At 43.0% G+C, this 14,926-nt stretch overlaps 1 protein-coding gene across 1 annotated transcript in view; it reads right to left on the bottom strand.

The window, feature by feature from the left end:
• Positions 1-14,926, bottom strand: part of SPAG16 (sperm associated antigen 16) — a 947,700-nt gene that overhangs the window by 749,241 nt on the left and 183,533 nt on the right. The window contains exon 10 of the mRNA XM_090041227.1: positions 3,042-3,172. Coding sequence (XP_089897353.1) covers positions 3,042-3,172 — 131 coding nt within the window. The remainder of the gene's footprint in view (positions 1-3,041; positions 3,173-14,926) is intronic.

The raw sequence follows: 14,926 nt of genomic DNA, 5'->3' as shown, positions 1-14,926 counted from the left end.
TATATAAATAAATCAAGTGATAGTGTAACCGTAAAGGTTTAATTCGGATTATTGTTCAACCTACCAGAATCTACTGAAAACCAACCAAGACTGTACAATTCTCTATTTTTCAAACAATTGGTGTCTCTCCTACCTATGGTTATCTTTCCACGTGAAATAATGATTAACCTCCTGTCCTACAATATATCTGTAGTGTATAGACCACTGTCCCTACAAGTGTTATTGGATATCATGAGGCAGGCATATCGTCCTCCTAAAATCTTGGCAGTACTCTTCTGGACAAGGGATATAAGTAATCCTGTAGTACGGGGTGTACAAAGCAGCAACACAGTTACTTGCCCTTTCAAGCATTTTTTCTATCTGGACCTGAAATACTTTGTAATGGGCAGCCACACAACAAAAAAAGATTCAGAATGTTAATGCATTTTGAACAGCCATATGAAATATGATCATTGAGCCAAAGAGCAGGAAGTAACCATTTATGTGATCAACCAAAATCCATCATACCAGGTCAAAAATTTGATGAGTACCATAATGGTTTGTCACAAGTTTTTTGGTATTCACCCAAGTAAGTTCACATTCATTTTCATCAATGTAAAATTGTTTTATAAGTTTACACAGTGGAATATTACAGCAAAATAAAAACAACCCCTTTTGTTACCAAAATATTTTACCTCTATTGGTTGTATATTATTTATATAACACATCTCCATAAACTAACTGGATGTTTTGCCAATATTTCTAACACTATTTTGAAAAAGCTCTCAATTGACATAAAATACACCTGTTATATCAATTAAAACAATCTACCTGTGTATTAAATTTATTGGATTTAACATGGACTGAATAAAATTAAGTGAGAAAAGACAATCTGTTCTTAGCCTCAAAAATTTAGACACAAGGCACCTGCATTCTGATTGTGGTGTGGACAATGTATACAAGTATGAAAGATCTATGAGTAGCAAATGAAATCTCCTGGCATTTTTCAAAATCTCATTTACCAAAAAACATGTATAGATAATTCATCAGGAATTTCCAGACTTTGCTATTAGCTGTAACCTATTTTCAAAAATGACTTTTTAATGTTTACTCTTTCTCATCCACCAACTAGCAGGCACTTAAATGTCAAAGCTTACAAGTCATTGCACACTTAAACTAATCTAAATTTAAAAGTCTAATTCTGATTTTTGACCCAAGGAAATAAGATGAATTAAATTGTAAAAAAAGAAAACATTTATAAATCAGTCTAGTAGAACTTGAATTACAGTCATCTTTAAATAACATTTTCATTAGCATGTAATACTAAAACAAATCTGCTAAATGGAAGCCATTTTTTTAAATCAAGGACTGCTTAGCCACTCCTCCACCCTAACCCTCAATGCATCCCGTACAATCCTATACTACGGCAGTTAAAACTGAGTTGTGGTATTTAGAGTCCATCCAGACCACTGTATTGTAGCTGGAATGCCTGTTACAGAACAGTGTTTGCATCCTTGGCAGCCTCAAAAAGATGACTTAGAGTAGAGAAAATGAAAGATCCATCACAAAAAAGTTCCTGTTTTCTGTAATGCTACATTTTGCACTGCAACATTTAAGGTATAGACAGTTGCAATGTGACACTACAGGGGGTCTCTTGCACCCCCAGCATCTTACAGTGCTACATCCCTTCCTTTTTCCAAAGAACTGCCGCAGAGCCTCATCTGCTGTTTCCACCAGCGAAGCCACAGAGATGGTTACCCCTGTGACAGAGGCACTAGAAACAGCCGAAGGCTACATTCTGGAGCAATGGACAGCAGCAGCAACTGTTAAATGCAGATCCTGTGGTATAAGAAAAGCAGCTCTTCTCATCCCACTCCCCTACCAGAAGTGCCATCTTTGACGGCTGCTTCTTCTGGTCCAATCCCAGTCCTCTTCCCTGCCGGGAGCAGCAACAGCCAAACAGGCCTCCACTCCCTGCAGGGAGAGAGCTCAGGCTGTCAATGATTGGGCTCATTGACAGTCCCCTCCCCAGAGTTGGGGTGCAAATTAGCAGTCCCCAAAAGCCCCTGGCTGAAGGGCGTGCCGCAGAATGCCTTCACAATGACTTCATAGAACTCTAGCCAGGGGACTCTGAATGTGTGCATACCCTCATAGCGCTCTTTTTGTAGCATGACAAAGTGCCAAGACAAAAATCAAGGAATATTTTGAGAATATATTCCTCAAGAAAAGAAACAAAGCCATGTCTATAATGTTCCTTCCAATCATGGGTTCACAAGTGAAGAAATAAACTTGTAGATGGAGAACACCCAAGACCTGCAACTAGGCAATGTAAACAGCTCAAGAGTGGCCTCAGGCAGGATTGAGTTACTCCTTCTTGGCAAGCTAGACCTGTTGTCTTTATTTCCATGAAAGCCAGATGTATGTTCCTAAAATATTTATATGGAGCTATCATAAAAGTGAAAGGTCTGTGTAAGGCAAACTCAATTAACATATAGATACTTACGTCATACTTTCAACTATTTGTAATGTACATATATTAAGAATGTTTCTCAGAATGTCTACTTTTCATTTGATTCTGAAAACACTACTACAGAATGGACATTAGAGGTGCAAAGGGCACTGAGAAATATAAAATTAATTGGTGGTAGTATTTTTTTTTCCTTACAGGACATATTCTGATCTCTGTTAACCACTAGTAAAACAGTGTATGTGGAGGAAACCATTGGATTCAATAGACATATTCTAGATTTACATCAAAGAAATATGAATTAGATTTGTACAGTAAACAAATTGCATAGGAACCTCAGTGAAAATTTATACATCTTATAAATAAGAGTTTATGTCTCCTAGTCAACAATTTGGTACAGTCCACTTGGTTTGCCTACCCATTGAGTATCTTGCACAATTTGTTTTAGGATGCTTGAGTAGGAACAGCATTTTGGCATAAATAATAGTGTGAACATTTTCTAGAAGAAAATCCCTAACTATGACCTGTTCAAACAAAATTCTATACTTATACAAAAGTACAGTATTAAATGGAATAAATTATTAATGGTTCCTACCAGCTCACTGCTAGATCATGCACTCTTAAAGTGTTGCTCAGCGTGTATAATCCAGATTTCAATAGTCGTGTACATTCTTTGACCCGAGCAAGGTTTGGGTTCACTTGAGTATCTACAGGGAAATCTGAGTCCTAGAGGAAAAAAGGAAAATACAGTGACTAATTCTTGGGGGGGTACTGCACAAGGTCATGCAACAAATCACCTATTAATATATTTTGTCTACTTTTTTCCACAAAGTGCTCTGAGAAAATTTCTGAACAATGACATCACCATAATTTTGTTCTAGATAAGAGCTCAAATGATTACTGTCCAGAAACTAAAGTAATAGCAATTGTTAAAAACAAAATTAAAACCTTTTCTTTTTTTCTAAATCTGAAAAAAAACAGATGTATATATTTTATGTAAGTAGCTTTTGATCTGTGATTTATGTGTAAAGTGAGAACTGTTTTGCCAACCTACATAATTTTTGTCTGTAAACTTAGAGAGAACTTCCAAATGCTTGATCTTTTTTCATATTGAATAATGAATCACTGTTTCAGGAACAAGCTAACCCAGGCCGGTACTTTATAGAGCAATATAGAGTCTGATATTAATTAATATAGAGAGTTTTGGAGACAAATTTTAGCCAACTGAGGCTCATTTGCACTCAGTAAAACTGTAAATTCAGGCATAGATTCACTAAAACCATTATTAATGATATAAAGAATGCAGAATGAAAGAATGCAGAGTATTTGTGCAGGTACGCTGATGCCAGTGTGTGGAACCATTCACAATATTTGTGTTCTAACTCTCTCCCATATTCTAGGTTTCTCACTTGTCTTTTTAGACTGCAAGTTCTTTAAGACAAAGTCTGTGGACCAAAGACACATCTGAGATTTTAAAAAGTATATTAGATTGACTTACAATCTAATACAAATCACTAAGGATGTTTCCTGAATAAATATATGAATGTAGAACCATCAAGAGATAGCAATACTTAGGAATAGGAAATATGATTTCAGTTGATAAAATAGGAATATGGGGTGAAATCCTGTCTCCAGTGAAGTGAATGGCAAAACTCATATTAAGATGAGTGAGGCGAGGATTTCACATATTACTATATTTTTTCAAATAGAAGATGACCCTGATTATAAGACAACCCCCCTAAATTAAATTTTATATATGGAATATTTATAAATTTGTTATAATTTTCCAGGTATAGAATCTAATTACTGGAGGTCTGCTTTGAATCATCCCACAAAGGATCCATGTGCTAATAAGCCCCTAGTCATGACTGGAACTAGATGTTCTTGTCACAAGTCCTGGGATGTTCCAAAAATGTATATGCACATAAGATGCAGGGCAACCTGGTCTGACTTCAGCTGACAATTTGGTTATCATGGTCACTGCAGAGGGAAGACACCTCTAGCCCCATCAACTTCAGGTAACCCTGAGTTGTAACCTGAGCTGGATACCTTCCAGAGGGAGAAGAAAACCCTGCTCCCTCTGCATACATGACTGGGTAGGGAGTTTAAATAGGGAGTTTAAGCCCCCCACCTACTTGGGTGGGGGGCTTAAACTCCCTATTATTCTAAGCAATGTTGGGAGGGGGCTAGAGACCCTGCCAGTCTACCTGTCAACCAGTGATGCATTTCAAATTTGCTGGCCTTCACTGGATTGGGTAAATGAGGTCATAAGGTCTATACAAATTAAGAACTGCCCAGGAGGAGAGGCAGTGGCCATGATCACAGAGAAGATGGGCCATCTGAAACTCTCTCTTGAAACTCATGGTCAATGAACTGTTTGCCTCTGGATGACTCTTGTGAGTAAGCTACTTGAGATCCAACTAGATATATAGCTTGCAGTAACACAGATGTGTGATCAAAGGCTACCATGCCACTGTTTGTTCTAAGGTATTTCTCTGATATGGCTCTACCTTGTACTCTATTCCAAGCCTACTCCTTGTAACCAATACACTTCTCCTTTTTACCTAGCATGGGAAACTGATTGAAAGAGGGTCAAGACTATGCCTTGGAGTTCCCTTGGTTCAGCTGACTAAGGGAGACCACTATTTGTGCTTCAGACTGAGGGAAGCACCCCAAGTTCTTGCAGTGAGTCAAGCACCCTCAAGGACTACTATGTCTGTGTTTCCCAGAGGGCACAAGTCCAGGATCAGTCCAGACTCTAGGTGGTGGCTGTGCTACCCCCAGGCTTGTGGGTGTGCTCCAGGAAGGGGGTCAGCCAGACATGAGGAGCCCCCAGGAAGGCACTCAAAGCCTGGAAGGTGGTCAGGCACGGTGAGTTGAGTGGCTCAGTGCAGGAGCACCCCCTACTGGCCCGCCACAGGTTGCACTAGCCTGTTCTTGCGGTAGGTTCCCATCAGTACTTTTGCTCAGTTTGAACCATGCTTAGTGTTGGCTTCATTTACTCAGCTTCGTAGTTGGTTTTCATTTCTGATCACGTGCTGTTTTTGGCAGCAGTTTAATGATAGACAAATGTATTTTGTGAGATTTTGTTGTATGCAATTATAATACAAGGGGCTTTTCCACATGCCAATTGGGGAGGAAAACCTCATTTTGTACTCACGTAAATACGGTATTTCTGCTGCAAATGAAAAAGGAAATTATTTTTAATTGCTTCCTCAAGTTAGACTAACATGCTTCTATGCAGAACAGCTATGTAGCAATCGGTGTAACTTTACTTCCAAAAAATGGTACTTGTAAGGAGGCCTGTGAGAAGCAGCAAGTATTCAATTCAGCTTCAGATTTGGCCGATTCAGAGGGACAGTAATTCAATTCAGTGATTCAAATCACTGTCCTGATTTCATTCGGCCATTTTGGATTTGGAGATTTGGCTGCCAAATTGGGCTGAATCTCCTCTCAATCAAACAGGTGGCAGCAGTAGTGTCAGCGGTGGGGGTGTGGCAGCAGTGAGCAGGGCCCCATCCCCTACCCACTCCTCCAGCCCCCTCCCATGGCTGCCTTGCCTGGTCCCAGATTCCCAGCACTTAAAAAAAAAGAAAAAGCCCCCAGCTGGAGGAGCAGTAATTGGGGCTTCTGGGGGCTCATGGCAGAGCCCCCCCATGCAGCAGGGACCAGTGGAGATGCCACCCCTCACCTGGCACCCATGCGGAAGCTGTTGCATTGCAAGAGTGCAGCATGGCTCAGCAGGGCACCATGGGGGTCCACACACTGTCTGGGAGCTGGGGCTGCTTGGGCTGAGCACTGCCAGGCTCTGGGTGACTGCTGGAGCTGCCTCAGCTACAGGACAGTGCGTGGCACCCTGCTGCCAACAGGTGCTGCATGGGTGCCAGCTGGTGGGGGGCGATCTCCACTGCCCCCCTACTGTGCAGGGGGGCTCTGCCATGAGCCCCCAGAGGCCTCAATTGCTGCTGCTGCAGCTGCTGAGTGCAGGGTGCTTTTTTTTCTTTTCTTTTTTTAAGTGGCATCATGCTGGAGTTGGGCAGGACAGCCAGAGCATGAGCTGGGGGAGTGGGAGGGGGGTGGGACTGGGTGGGGGTCCCCCCCATGGTGCTTTCCCCCCTCTTCCAGCCCCCCTTGCCCCTACTTACTGAGCCCAGGTCAATTGGCCCCCTAATCGGGCCAATTCTCCTCCAAATCAATCAGCTACCAAAGCTTTGCACACCCCTACTTTTACAATCTCTAGCAAGCAAGATACATATGTATCCTTCCCAAGAATTCCATGGCAATAGGAAAAGAAGCATGGAAGCAAGTTTAGTAACAGCTAACAAAGCTGAGGCTGTACACTAGAATTTACAGCATTTGACTCTATCTATGAATGTTCTTAGATTTACTTAAATTTACTAACCCAATGACCACACCTCTCCCTCTTACGCCCACTTTATAACATAAGATACATTAATAGCATTTGGCTATCTGCTGATAGCATCTTTAATGGATATCATCATATCTGAATATATAATCATGCAAACGCTAAGATTACTATGCTGGGCCAAAAAGGCATAGTTTTTTTTTACAGAATCATACTTGCTGAAATCCAATGATGTTAAAGGTCCCATATTTATTCAGCATTTTTAAAAATCTTGTGTTAAAAATATAAGCACCCTTAGAGAGTCTGACATATTATGTACCATTAGAAATTCTTCAGAATTTTCAATACTACACAATTTTGCATAATAAAATAGTTCTTTTCCTAGAACCTTTAGTTTCTGCCCATTTCAAGAATCTGTCAAAAAGAACTAACCCTACAAAACAAAACTGCAAAGTCACTAGGTTTGGGTTGCTCTGGCTTTTTGTTTGTTCGTTATACTCACTGCTAAACCAACAATTTTACAAATGGATGAAACTAATCAACTCAAGCCCTGCAGACTTGGAATTAATTTCACTGTTATTGAATTACACTCTTCTGACTTTACAGCATGGGACAATGACTCTAAAAGCTGATTAGAACAGAAACTGATTAAGGGAATAAATAATCCTATATTACTAAAAAAAAACAAATGCAATAGCTACTGAACTACTCACATAATTACTAGGAAGACTGTATATTGGCAACATAATTAGGTAGCCCACTTAAAGCCAACTGTTAATTGATATAATCAATTCAAATGAACTTTGCTGAAAAAAAATCCTGATCTTTTAGAACCTAATTCGGCCATATCTCTATACCTCTATCATTCACACGAAAGAATAGCTTAATTCATCATGCACATAAATTACATATCCAAATTATCCTGTTAGGAAAATAAGAAAATGTAAAGCATACACTAAAAACGGTAGTTAGCCATGTTAGTCTGAAGTCTGGCAGCAGGCAAAGTAGATTATCACCTTATGGACTAACTAAATCAAAGATGCATAAGCTTTCATGAGCCCAAGCTCAATTTACCAGATTCTGTGAAAAGGCATTCATTGAACAGTGTATCAAATGGAGACAGTGATTTGAATATAAAAAGACAGGGAAGGGAGATAGGGAGGGAAGAAGGGAATGGGAGGAGACCAAGGAGAGTGAGCAGTGCTGTGAGAGGCAAATAAGCAATAAACCCAATGGGTGCGTCCAGACAAATGCGCACATGCCTCTTGCAGCATTTCAAATCAGTTTGAGATGCCGCAATGAAAAAATGTCCCCTGCACTGCAAATATGCAGCATGGGCTCAAAATGTGATACCTGAATATCCAGGTATCAAAAACTACCCCAGAGGAAAAAACCAGGGCAGGGTCCAGTCCTGGACCATACCCTGGGTAACCAGGAAGCTGGTACTCCAGGGAGATGTCCTGGTTTCTGGCCACAGCATCTCTATGGTGCTTCTGCTGCCCTAGGATGTGGGGCACACATGCTTAGTGTGCTGAAGAAAGCGGAAGTGCAGCAAAGATAGGGCACTGTTGGGGTAAGTAGGGACTGTGGGTGTGGGGATGTGGGTGTGGGGGAAGGCTGTGCTTGTGTGGAGGGACTGTAGTGGGGCTCTGTGTTGGGGGCAACTGGTTGGGGGGGTCCCCCACAGGGCCCACAGCCCCACCCTTTCAGCAACAGAGGCTGTGGGATCCTCAGGGCCTGCTGCTGCCAGGCCCCTTGTGGTGCGGAGTGGCCCTGATCACCTCAGCTGCTGGTTGTGGGTGTGGCCTGGCTCAGCATGGCACCACACAGGGCTGTATGCCTTTCTGGAGCCCCAGGGTTGCTCACTCTGTCACCTGGGGGCCGGCACCACTTCCAGAGACCACATGTCGTGCCAGCCTGGGTTCTGCTTCCACAAAAGCAGCCCAGCCTGGTGGCATGCAGGTCCTGTGCATGCAGGACACATGGTCCCCATGAGTGGCACTGGGCCCCAGATGATAGTTTGAGTGGCCCCAGGCATACAGAAAGGTGCACAGCCCCGTGCAGTGACAAGCCAAGCCACACTAGTGACAAGTGGCACAAAAGGTGTCAGGTCCATGGTGATCAGGGCTACACCATGCCATGGGGAGCCTGGCAGCACCAGGCCCTGAATGCCCTATGGCTGCTGCTGCTGTGGGGGTGAGCTGTGCAAAAACAAAAAGGTGGGGGGTGAAATTCAACCAGAACCTCAAGAGGCAGCTCTGGAGGTGGAGGGGCTGCAGCCTGGTGGACTCAAGGGTCATGTGCACCAGGGCCTCACTCTGCCCACAGAAGGGGCAGGAGGCCAGGGTGTTCATGAAGCTCACAACATACGCACCTGTGGCGATGACTCCTTGGAGAAGCTGCCAGCTGAGGTCCCCCGCTGCTTGTGGGATGAGGGTGGAGTACAGACTCAGTCACTGAGGTGCCCCAGCCATACCCTTGCCAAGCAGGTCCCACCACCTGGTCCCCAGAAGCTCCTGAGAGCAAGCAGCCCTGAGATGCTTGCCAGGGCAGCTTTTTATACTGCTGGGACCAGCACAGGTGCTGGCCCCAGGCTCTAGCTCCCCCAGCTGCAAATTCAGGAGGCGCTGGGCAGGGTTATTTTGCCCCAAGTGGCACAACTTGCCCTACACCAACGTGCATATCTGGGCAACGTGCACTTGGCCAAAAATCCCTGGCTCAAATTTCGGCCACTCCTATATGAGCTGCTACAAGCACACATGCCTACATGTGTGGATGTACCCAAAGGGGCCACAAAAGCTAATCCAGATAGTGGGATAAGAATCTGTAGTTCCTGTTTAAACCTTATTTAAATACAATCCAGTCTGGATGTTTTCTTGTTCCACAATTTAAAGTTTTTCTAAGAACACCTACTCTGAGATGAGTGATTGAATGTCTAAAGAGCCTAAAGTGTACTACCACTTGGTTGTGTGTCTTTCTGGAACCAGTGACCAATTGGTGTTCATTTGTTCTTACATGTAGGAATTGCCCCATCTGTCTAGTGTTGACAGCAGAGTTGCACTGTAAGCAGGTGATGGCTTACATGACATTGGTAGAGAAGCAGGTAAATAAATCTCAAATTAGTAAATCTCATGTTATTTGGTTATCTGATTATGTGGTTTATATTGACAAAGGGGCACAGCTGGTATCTGGATCTGTTGCGAGGCCTGGTGCCTCAGTCTGAATTAGGGGTAGGTAGCAGGTAGCTGACAGATACTGTTTGAGGATGGGGAGCTGTCTGTAAACCAGGACAAATCTGTTCCCTGTTGCTACCTTGAGACAGTTGCCATTTTAAAGAGGGGTTGTAATGATGTACCCAAGGTGTTCAAACTGGAGGCTGGACGTGACAACCAGAGGGATTTTGTGATCCTTGTCTCAGGGTTGGTACTGTGGCAATTAGGAGCAAGGTCTGAGTCTGGCACTTGACCTTTCTATCAAGGATTTTATCAATGGCCAAAACTAAATATTATCTTATTGCTAGGGCCACAAGAACTATTTGTAACATGACTTTCCTACCTCCTCAAATTATTTTTAGATCACACTAGTAGACAGTAAATAATTAGTTTTAAAACATATGGTAATTCTTTGGGCTATGAGGAGTAAACATTTTAGTACATTTATTGAAAGTATAGTATTTCACACAGAACTCAATTATTCAAGCTATATATTGATTTTGGATAGTACCAACCTGTACACCAAGGGAATTTTAAAATGGGGTATTACAGAAAAGACGTATTTTTGGATGAGAAATGAGAAAAGTCCTAGCTGAAGTAGAGAAAATCACTAACACTTAGTGGCTGAATGTATCCTTGTATAGAACAATTAAAACCAAAATGCCTAACTGTGGAAAGGAAGTTTCACTTGGAGTTAATTACAACCTGGTGGCCCTCTATGACCAGGTCACCAAATCCTTAGATGCAGGGGTAGCAGTGGACATAGTCTTTCTGGACTCTTGGAAGGGCTTCGACACTGTCTCTCACCCCGTTCTCATTAAAAAACTGGGGGACTGTGGTGTCAACACCCACACAGTCAAATGAGTCACCAACTGCCTGGAGGGCACCCAGAGAGTGGTGGTGGACGGGTCATTTTCAACCTGGAGGGATGCGGGCAGTGGGGTTCCACAGGGCTCGGTCCTCAGGCCCGTACTGTTCAACATTGTCATCAGTGATTTGGAGGAGGGGGTAAAAAGCACCCTGTTCAAATTTGCTGATGACGCTAAGATGTGGGGGGATGTGAGCACACTTGAAAGGAGGAATAGGCTACAATCAGACCTAGACAGGTTACCTGGGTGGGCGGATGAGAATAGGATGGGATTCAACACTGACAAGTGCAACGTACTGCACCTGGGGAAGAAGAATCAGCACCACACCTACAGGTTGGGGAACTCCCTTCTCATCAGTACAGAGGCAGAAAAAGATCTTGGAGTCATCATTGATGCCAAGATGAATATGGGCAGGCAGTGTGGGGATGCAGTCAGGAAGGTCAACCGCACCTTGTCATGCATCCACAGATGCATCTTAAGCAGGCACAGGGAGGTGATCCTCCCCCTCTGTGCCGCACTAGTCAGGCCACAGCTGGAGTACTGCGTCCAGTTCTGGGCACCGCACTTCAAGAGGGATGTGGACAACATGGAAAGGGTCCAGAGGAGGGCCACTCACATGATCAGGGGACAGCAGGGAAGGGCTTATGAGGAGAGGGCTGAATCTGCAATGGGCTTGAGTACTGAAACACTCAGCCAGCAGCATAACTAGTCAGGGTTGGCAGAGACCACCTCAGGGCACCAGTATGGCCCGTCTCCCCATGAGTCTTCACCATGGCAGGCACAGCCCCATGTCTAGTAGCATATTTGAGGGGGAAGGCCATGGAATGAAATAGCAATCCGAACAAGGAGGCTTTGCTGCTCCACAACCCTGCACCTAGAGGCAGGGAAGGGTGGGGGAAGCAATTAAGGCACCAATAGCGGCCCCTGGGGAGCCCATGCTGTTGCCTGTTCCTCAGCTGGAGCAACGCAAGCCTGTGCTGCTATAGGAGCAGCAAAGCCTGTTGTCCAAGTAAGAAGAGCCAGGCCAGGTAAGACTCTGCTCCCCCTTCCCTTCTGCCCCCACCCCCCACCCTGCAACTCTCTAGTGGTCAGCATAATTTTCCCCAACACCTCTGCTCAGAATGCTAAAAGAGCTCTCTATGCCTCTGCTATCAGAATTACAATGTTTAATGCCTAAAGGCCTGGCTTTCAGAATGGAAAGGACAGTTACCAGCTAGGCATCTGAGTTAACTATGTAATGTGAGAGGAGGGTTAGGCACCTCAGAATGGAATTCACAAAGAACCAGACTGCTGAGCAGAGAGCTGCCAAAGCTAGCCTGTTAAAATCAGTGAGGAAAAAATGCGTCCTATATTCTGCACCTCTGGGGGGCTTTCAACTGAAGTAGGGCTTACTTCTCTTTTTTAAGACATGGCCACAGACAGAAGAAAAGGAATTTTATAAAATAGATCAATTAGAGCACTCACTTAGAATGGGGAAGACTTGGATTCAGTGCCCTCTGAATAAGTGAATAAGTGAGTTCTACCTCCTAGAAGGTTTGCATTCTCTACACCTCTGCTGAGTTCTTTGCAAAAAAGAATTCGAGATTCATTGGACCAGGGAGAGGGAGCAAGAAGCCGAATGACTCTGAAACCTACTGGGATTCAGGCACTCTCCTGGAAGAAAGGAGATTTGAATGCCAATCCATGCTCCAAGCTCTCTCTGTGCGTTCTGTCCAATGAATACTTAATGCCAAATGAATACACAGGCTCTGGACCAAGATACAAAGCCAGGGTTGGACTTCCAGTCTGCATTTATATACATCTCTTAAAAAGGTTACACAGACGATGAATATTGTATGAATATTTAGATTAGACTAGACAAGGTTGCCTTACACTAGACAGCTAGTATTTGACTGAAATATATAGATAGGCTCAGGATGCAAAACTGATTTCTGTATTTTGCATGCTTAAAGGCTCCAGGGTGTTTGGACATAGGATTTTGAGGGGTTTTATTACACAGATGGAAGCCAGGAACAAAACTATAACCTGATTTCAGGTTCAAATGTAATCTCATTCCAAGATTTAGTTTGATTTGATCAAGGGTGTTTGTCTGAGCTCATTTTTTCAAAAAAAACTTTTTTTTATGAATTACTCTAAAAGTATTAGAAGTATGTATACTTCAGAAAGAATAATTCTGATAAACAGTCAAAATATACATTTTACTGTACAGCCTCTCATCTCTGACCAGTGTGAATTCTTAAATATTTTCTAAAAACTAGTCAGCAGGCTAGGTTTATTACCTAGTCTAATTAGATAGACTAAATGAGCTTTATTAAAAAAAAACAAACAAACAGATTGTCATTTAAGAATGTCAGCAGAGTACTTAAACTTACACAATATAGTTTAGAAACAAGAAAAGTAATTATATTCTTTGTTACAGGCTTAAAAGAATTCTGAAATCCCAACTGACCCTATGTGCCTGAACATTCCCAAAATACCCTGTTAAGAAAGGTTTCAGAAAAAAAAGATTAAATTACAGCTTTCTTTAAAACTCACATCACTCACTAAAATTAAGAATGTAACAGGAACTACACATTTTAATCAGAGCAGGCAGACACAGCAGGGTTGCTCACATACTTTTTTAGTGTTTGCACTTGAAATCAGTGGTAGTTGCTCAGTGTTATGATTAGTGTGAAGGAATAAATGGAATGGAATCAAATTCCCAAACTGTGGACTATCAAGTATATATTCTTTTTTCACATTCTGAAACTTGTCTGCAATTTATGTTCTATAAGGGAGCTACAACCTTAAAAAGTAGTCAGTACAGATCTCATGAAGGGATGGAACAGATCATTAAGGAAAGTACTTTGAAGCCAAGATATTTGAGGAATCAAATAGGTCCAAAAACATGGACAAGTGACACTTAACAGAGCCTAGACATTTTGTTCAAAGCAGATATAAACATTGCCATAAATGGAAATGACTTACAATATAAAGTGGGTCCTTAAAAATATAGATCTATTTAGTGTTCACAGATATAACATAACATTTCATAATTATAAAATGTTCCAGAGCAGAACCTGCCCTCCACATCAGCTCCAAGCCCAGGAATTAGATACTCATTGCACCAGGGAGACAGCTCTTGAAGCTTTGTCTCTAGGGTAATCACTCCCATTCTGATCAAGCCACCAGGCTGTGTAACAGACCCAGGTGCCAACTGTGCCTCTACACCAACACAAACCACATCATCACTGCACTAAATAACATAGATGATAACATCTGAGATTCATCCACTTGTTCCTATACCAATGTTACATATGCCATGGCCTACTTATACTGCCTGCTGCTACCTACATTAGGGTGTGTAGATGAAATGGGGGCCTTAAATTGAAGCAGTGGGTTTTTAAACCTACCGCTTCAATTTAGGGTGAAGTAATACCCTGTGCTGTGCACACACCCCGCATTTATCTGCCTCTCTGGCTGTGGGGAGGGGAGGGTGAGCTACCAGCAGGCAAAGTGGTCCCTGGGCTGCAGGGGAACCGGTGCTTCCCTCCATGGCAGCAGCACCCCTCTTCAGTGGCACCCACCCACAGACACGTGGCTCAGGTGGTCCTGGGGGGGCACCACAGCTGCAGAGGGAAGCACTGGGCCCCTGCACAGCTCAGACAGGCAGGTAAGTGGGGGTGGGGCACAGAGCCCGGTGCTTTAATCCATGGCCTTCTAGGAGTTTTAGCTTGCTGCACCCCAAGTCATTTAAGGCACATTATGCTGCCAAATTTCCTACAGTGGCTGGAATTAATGCACAATATGCCTCTGAGATGTGCAAACACCAACACCATTAAAGCAAGCTAAATGCTTTTGCACTGCTTTAAAGTGTTGTGCATACACGCCCCTCGTTTCATCTATACACAGCCATACATACTATACATACATACAATACTGTCATACATACAATAGTATGACAGAATGAATAGATGCTGATTTGACATCAAGGCCAAAAATTCTTTGTGAGAATACTTTAACACCCCTGAACCATGCATGGCTGACCTAAGAA

Source organism: Crocodylus siamensis, chromosome 4 (assembly GCF_052110815.1).
Source record: "Crocodylus siamensis isolate JL-2025a chromosome 4, ASM5211081v1, whole genome shotgun sequence".
Taxonomy (NCBI): Eukaryota; Metazoa; Chordata; order Crocodylia; family Crocodylidae; genus Crocodylus; species Crocodylus siamensis.
This window is presented reverse-complemented; position numbering and strand designations above follow the sequence as displayed.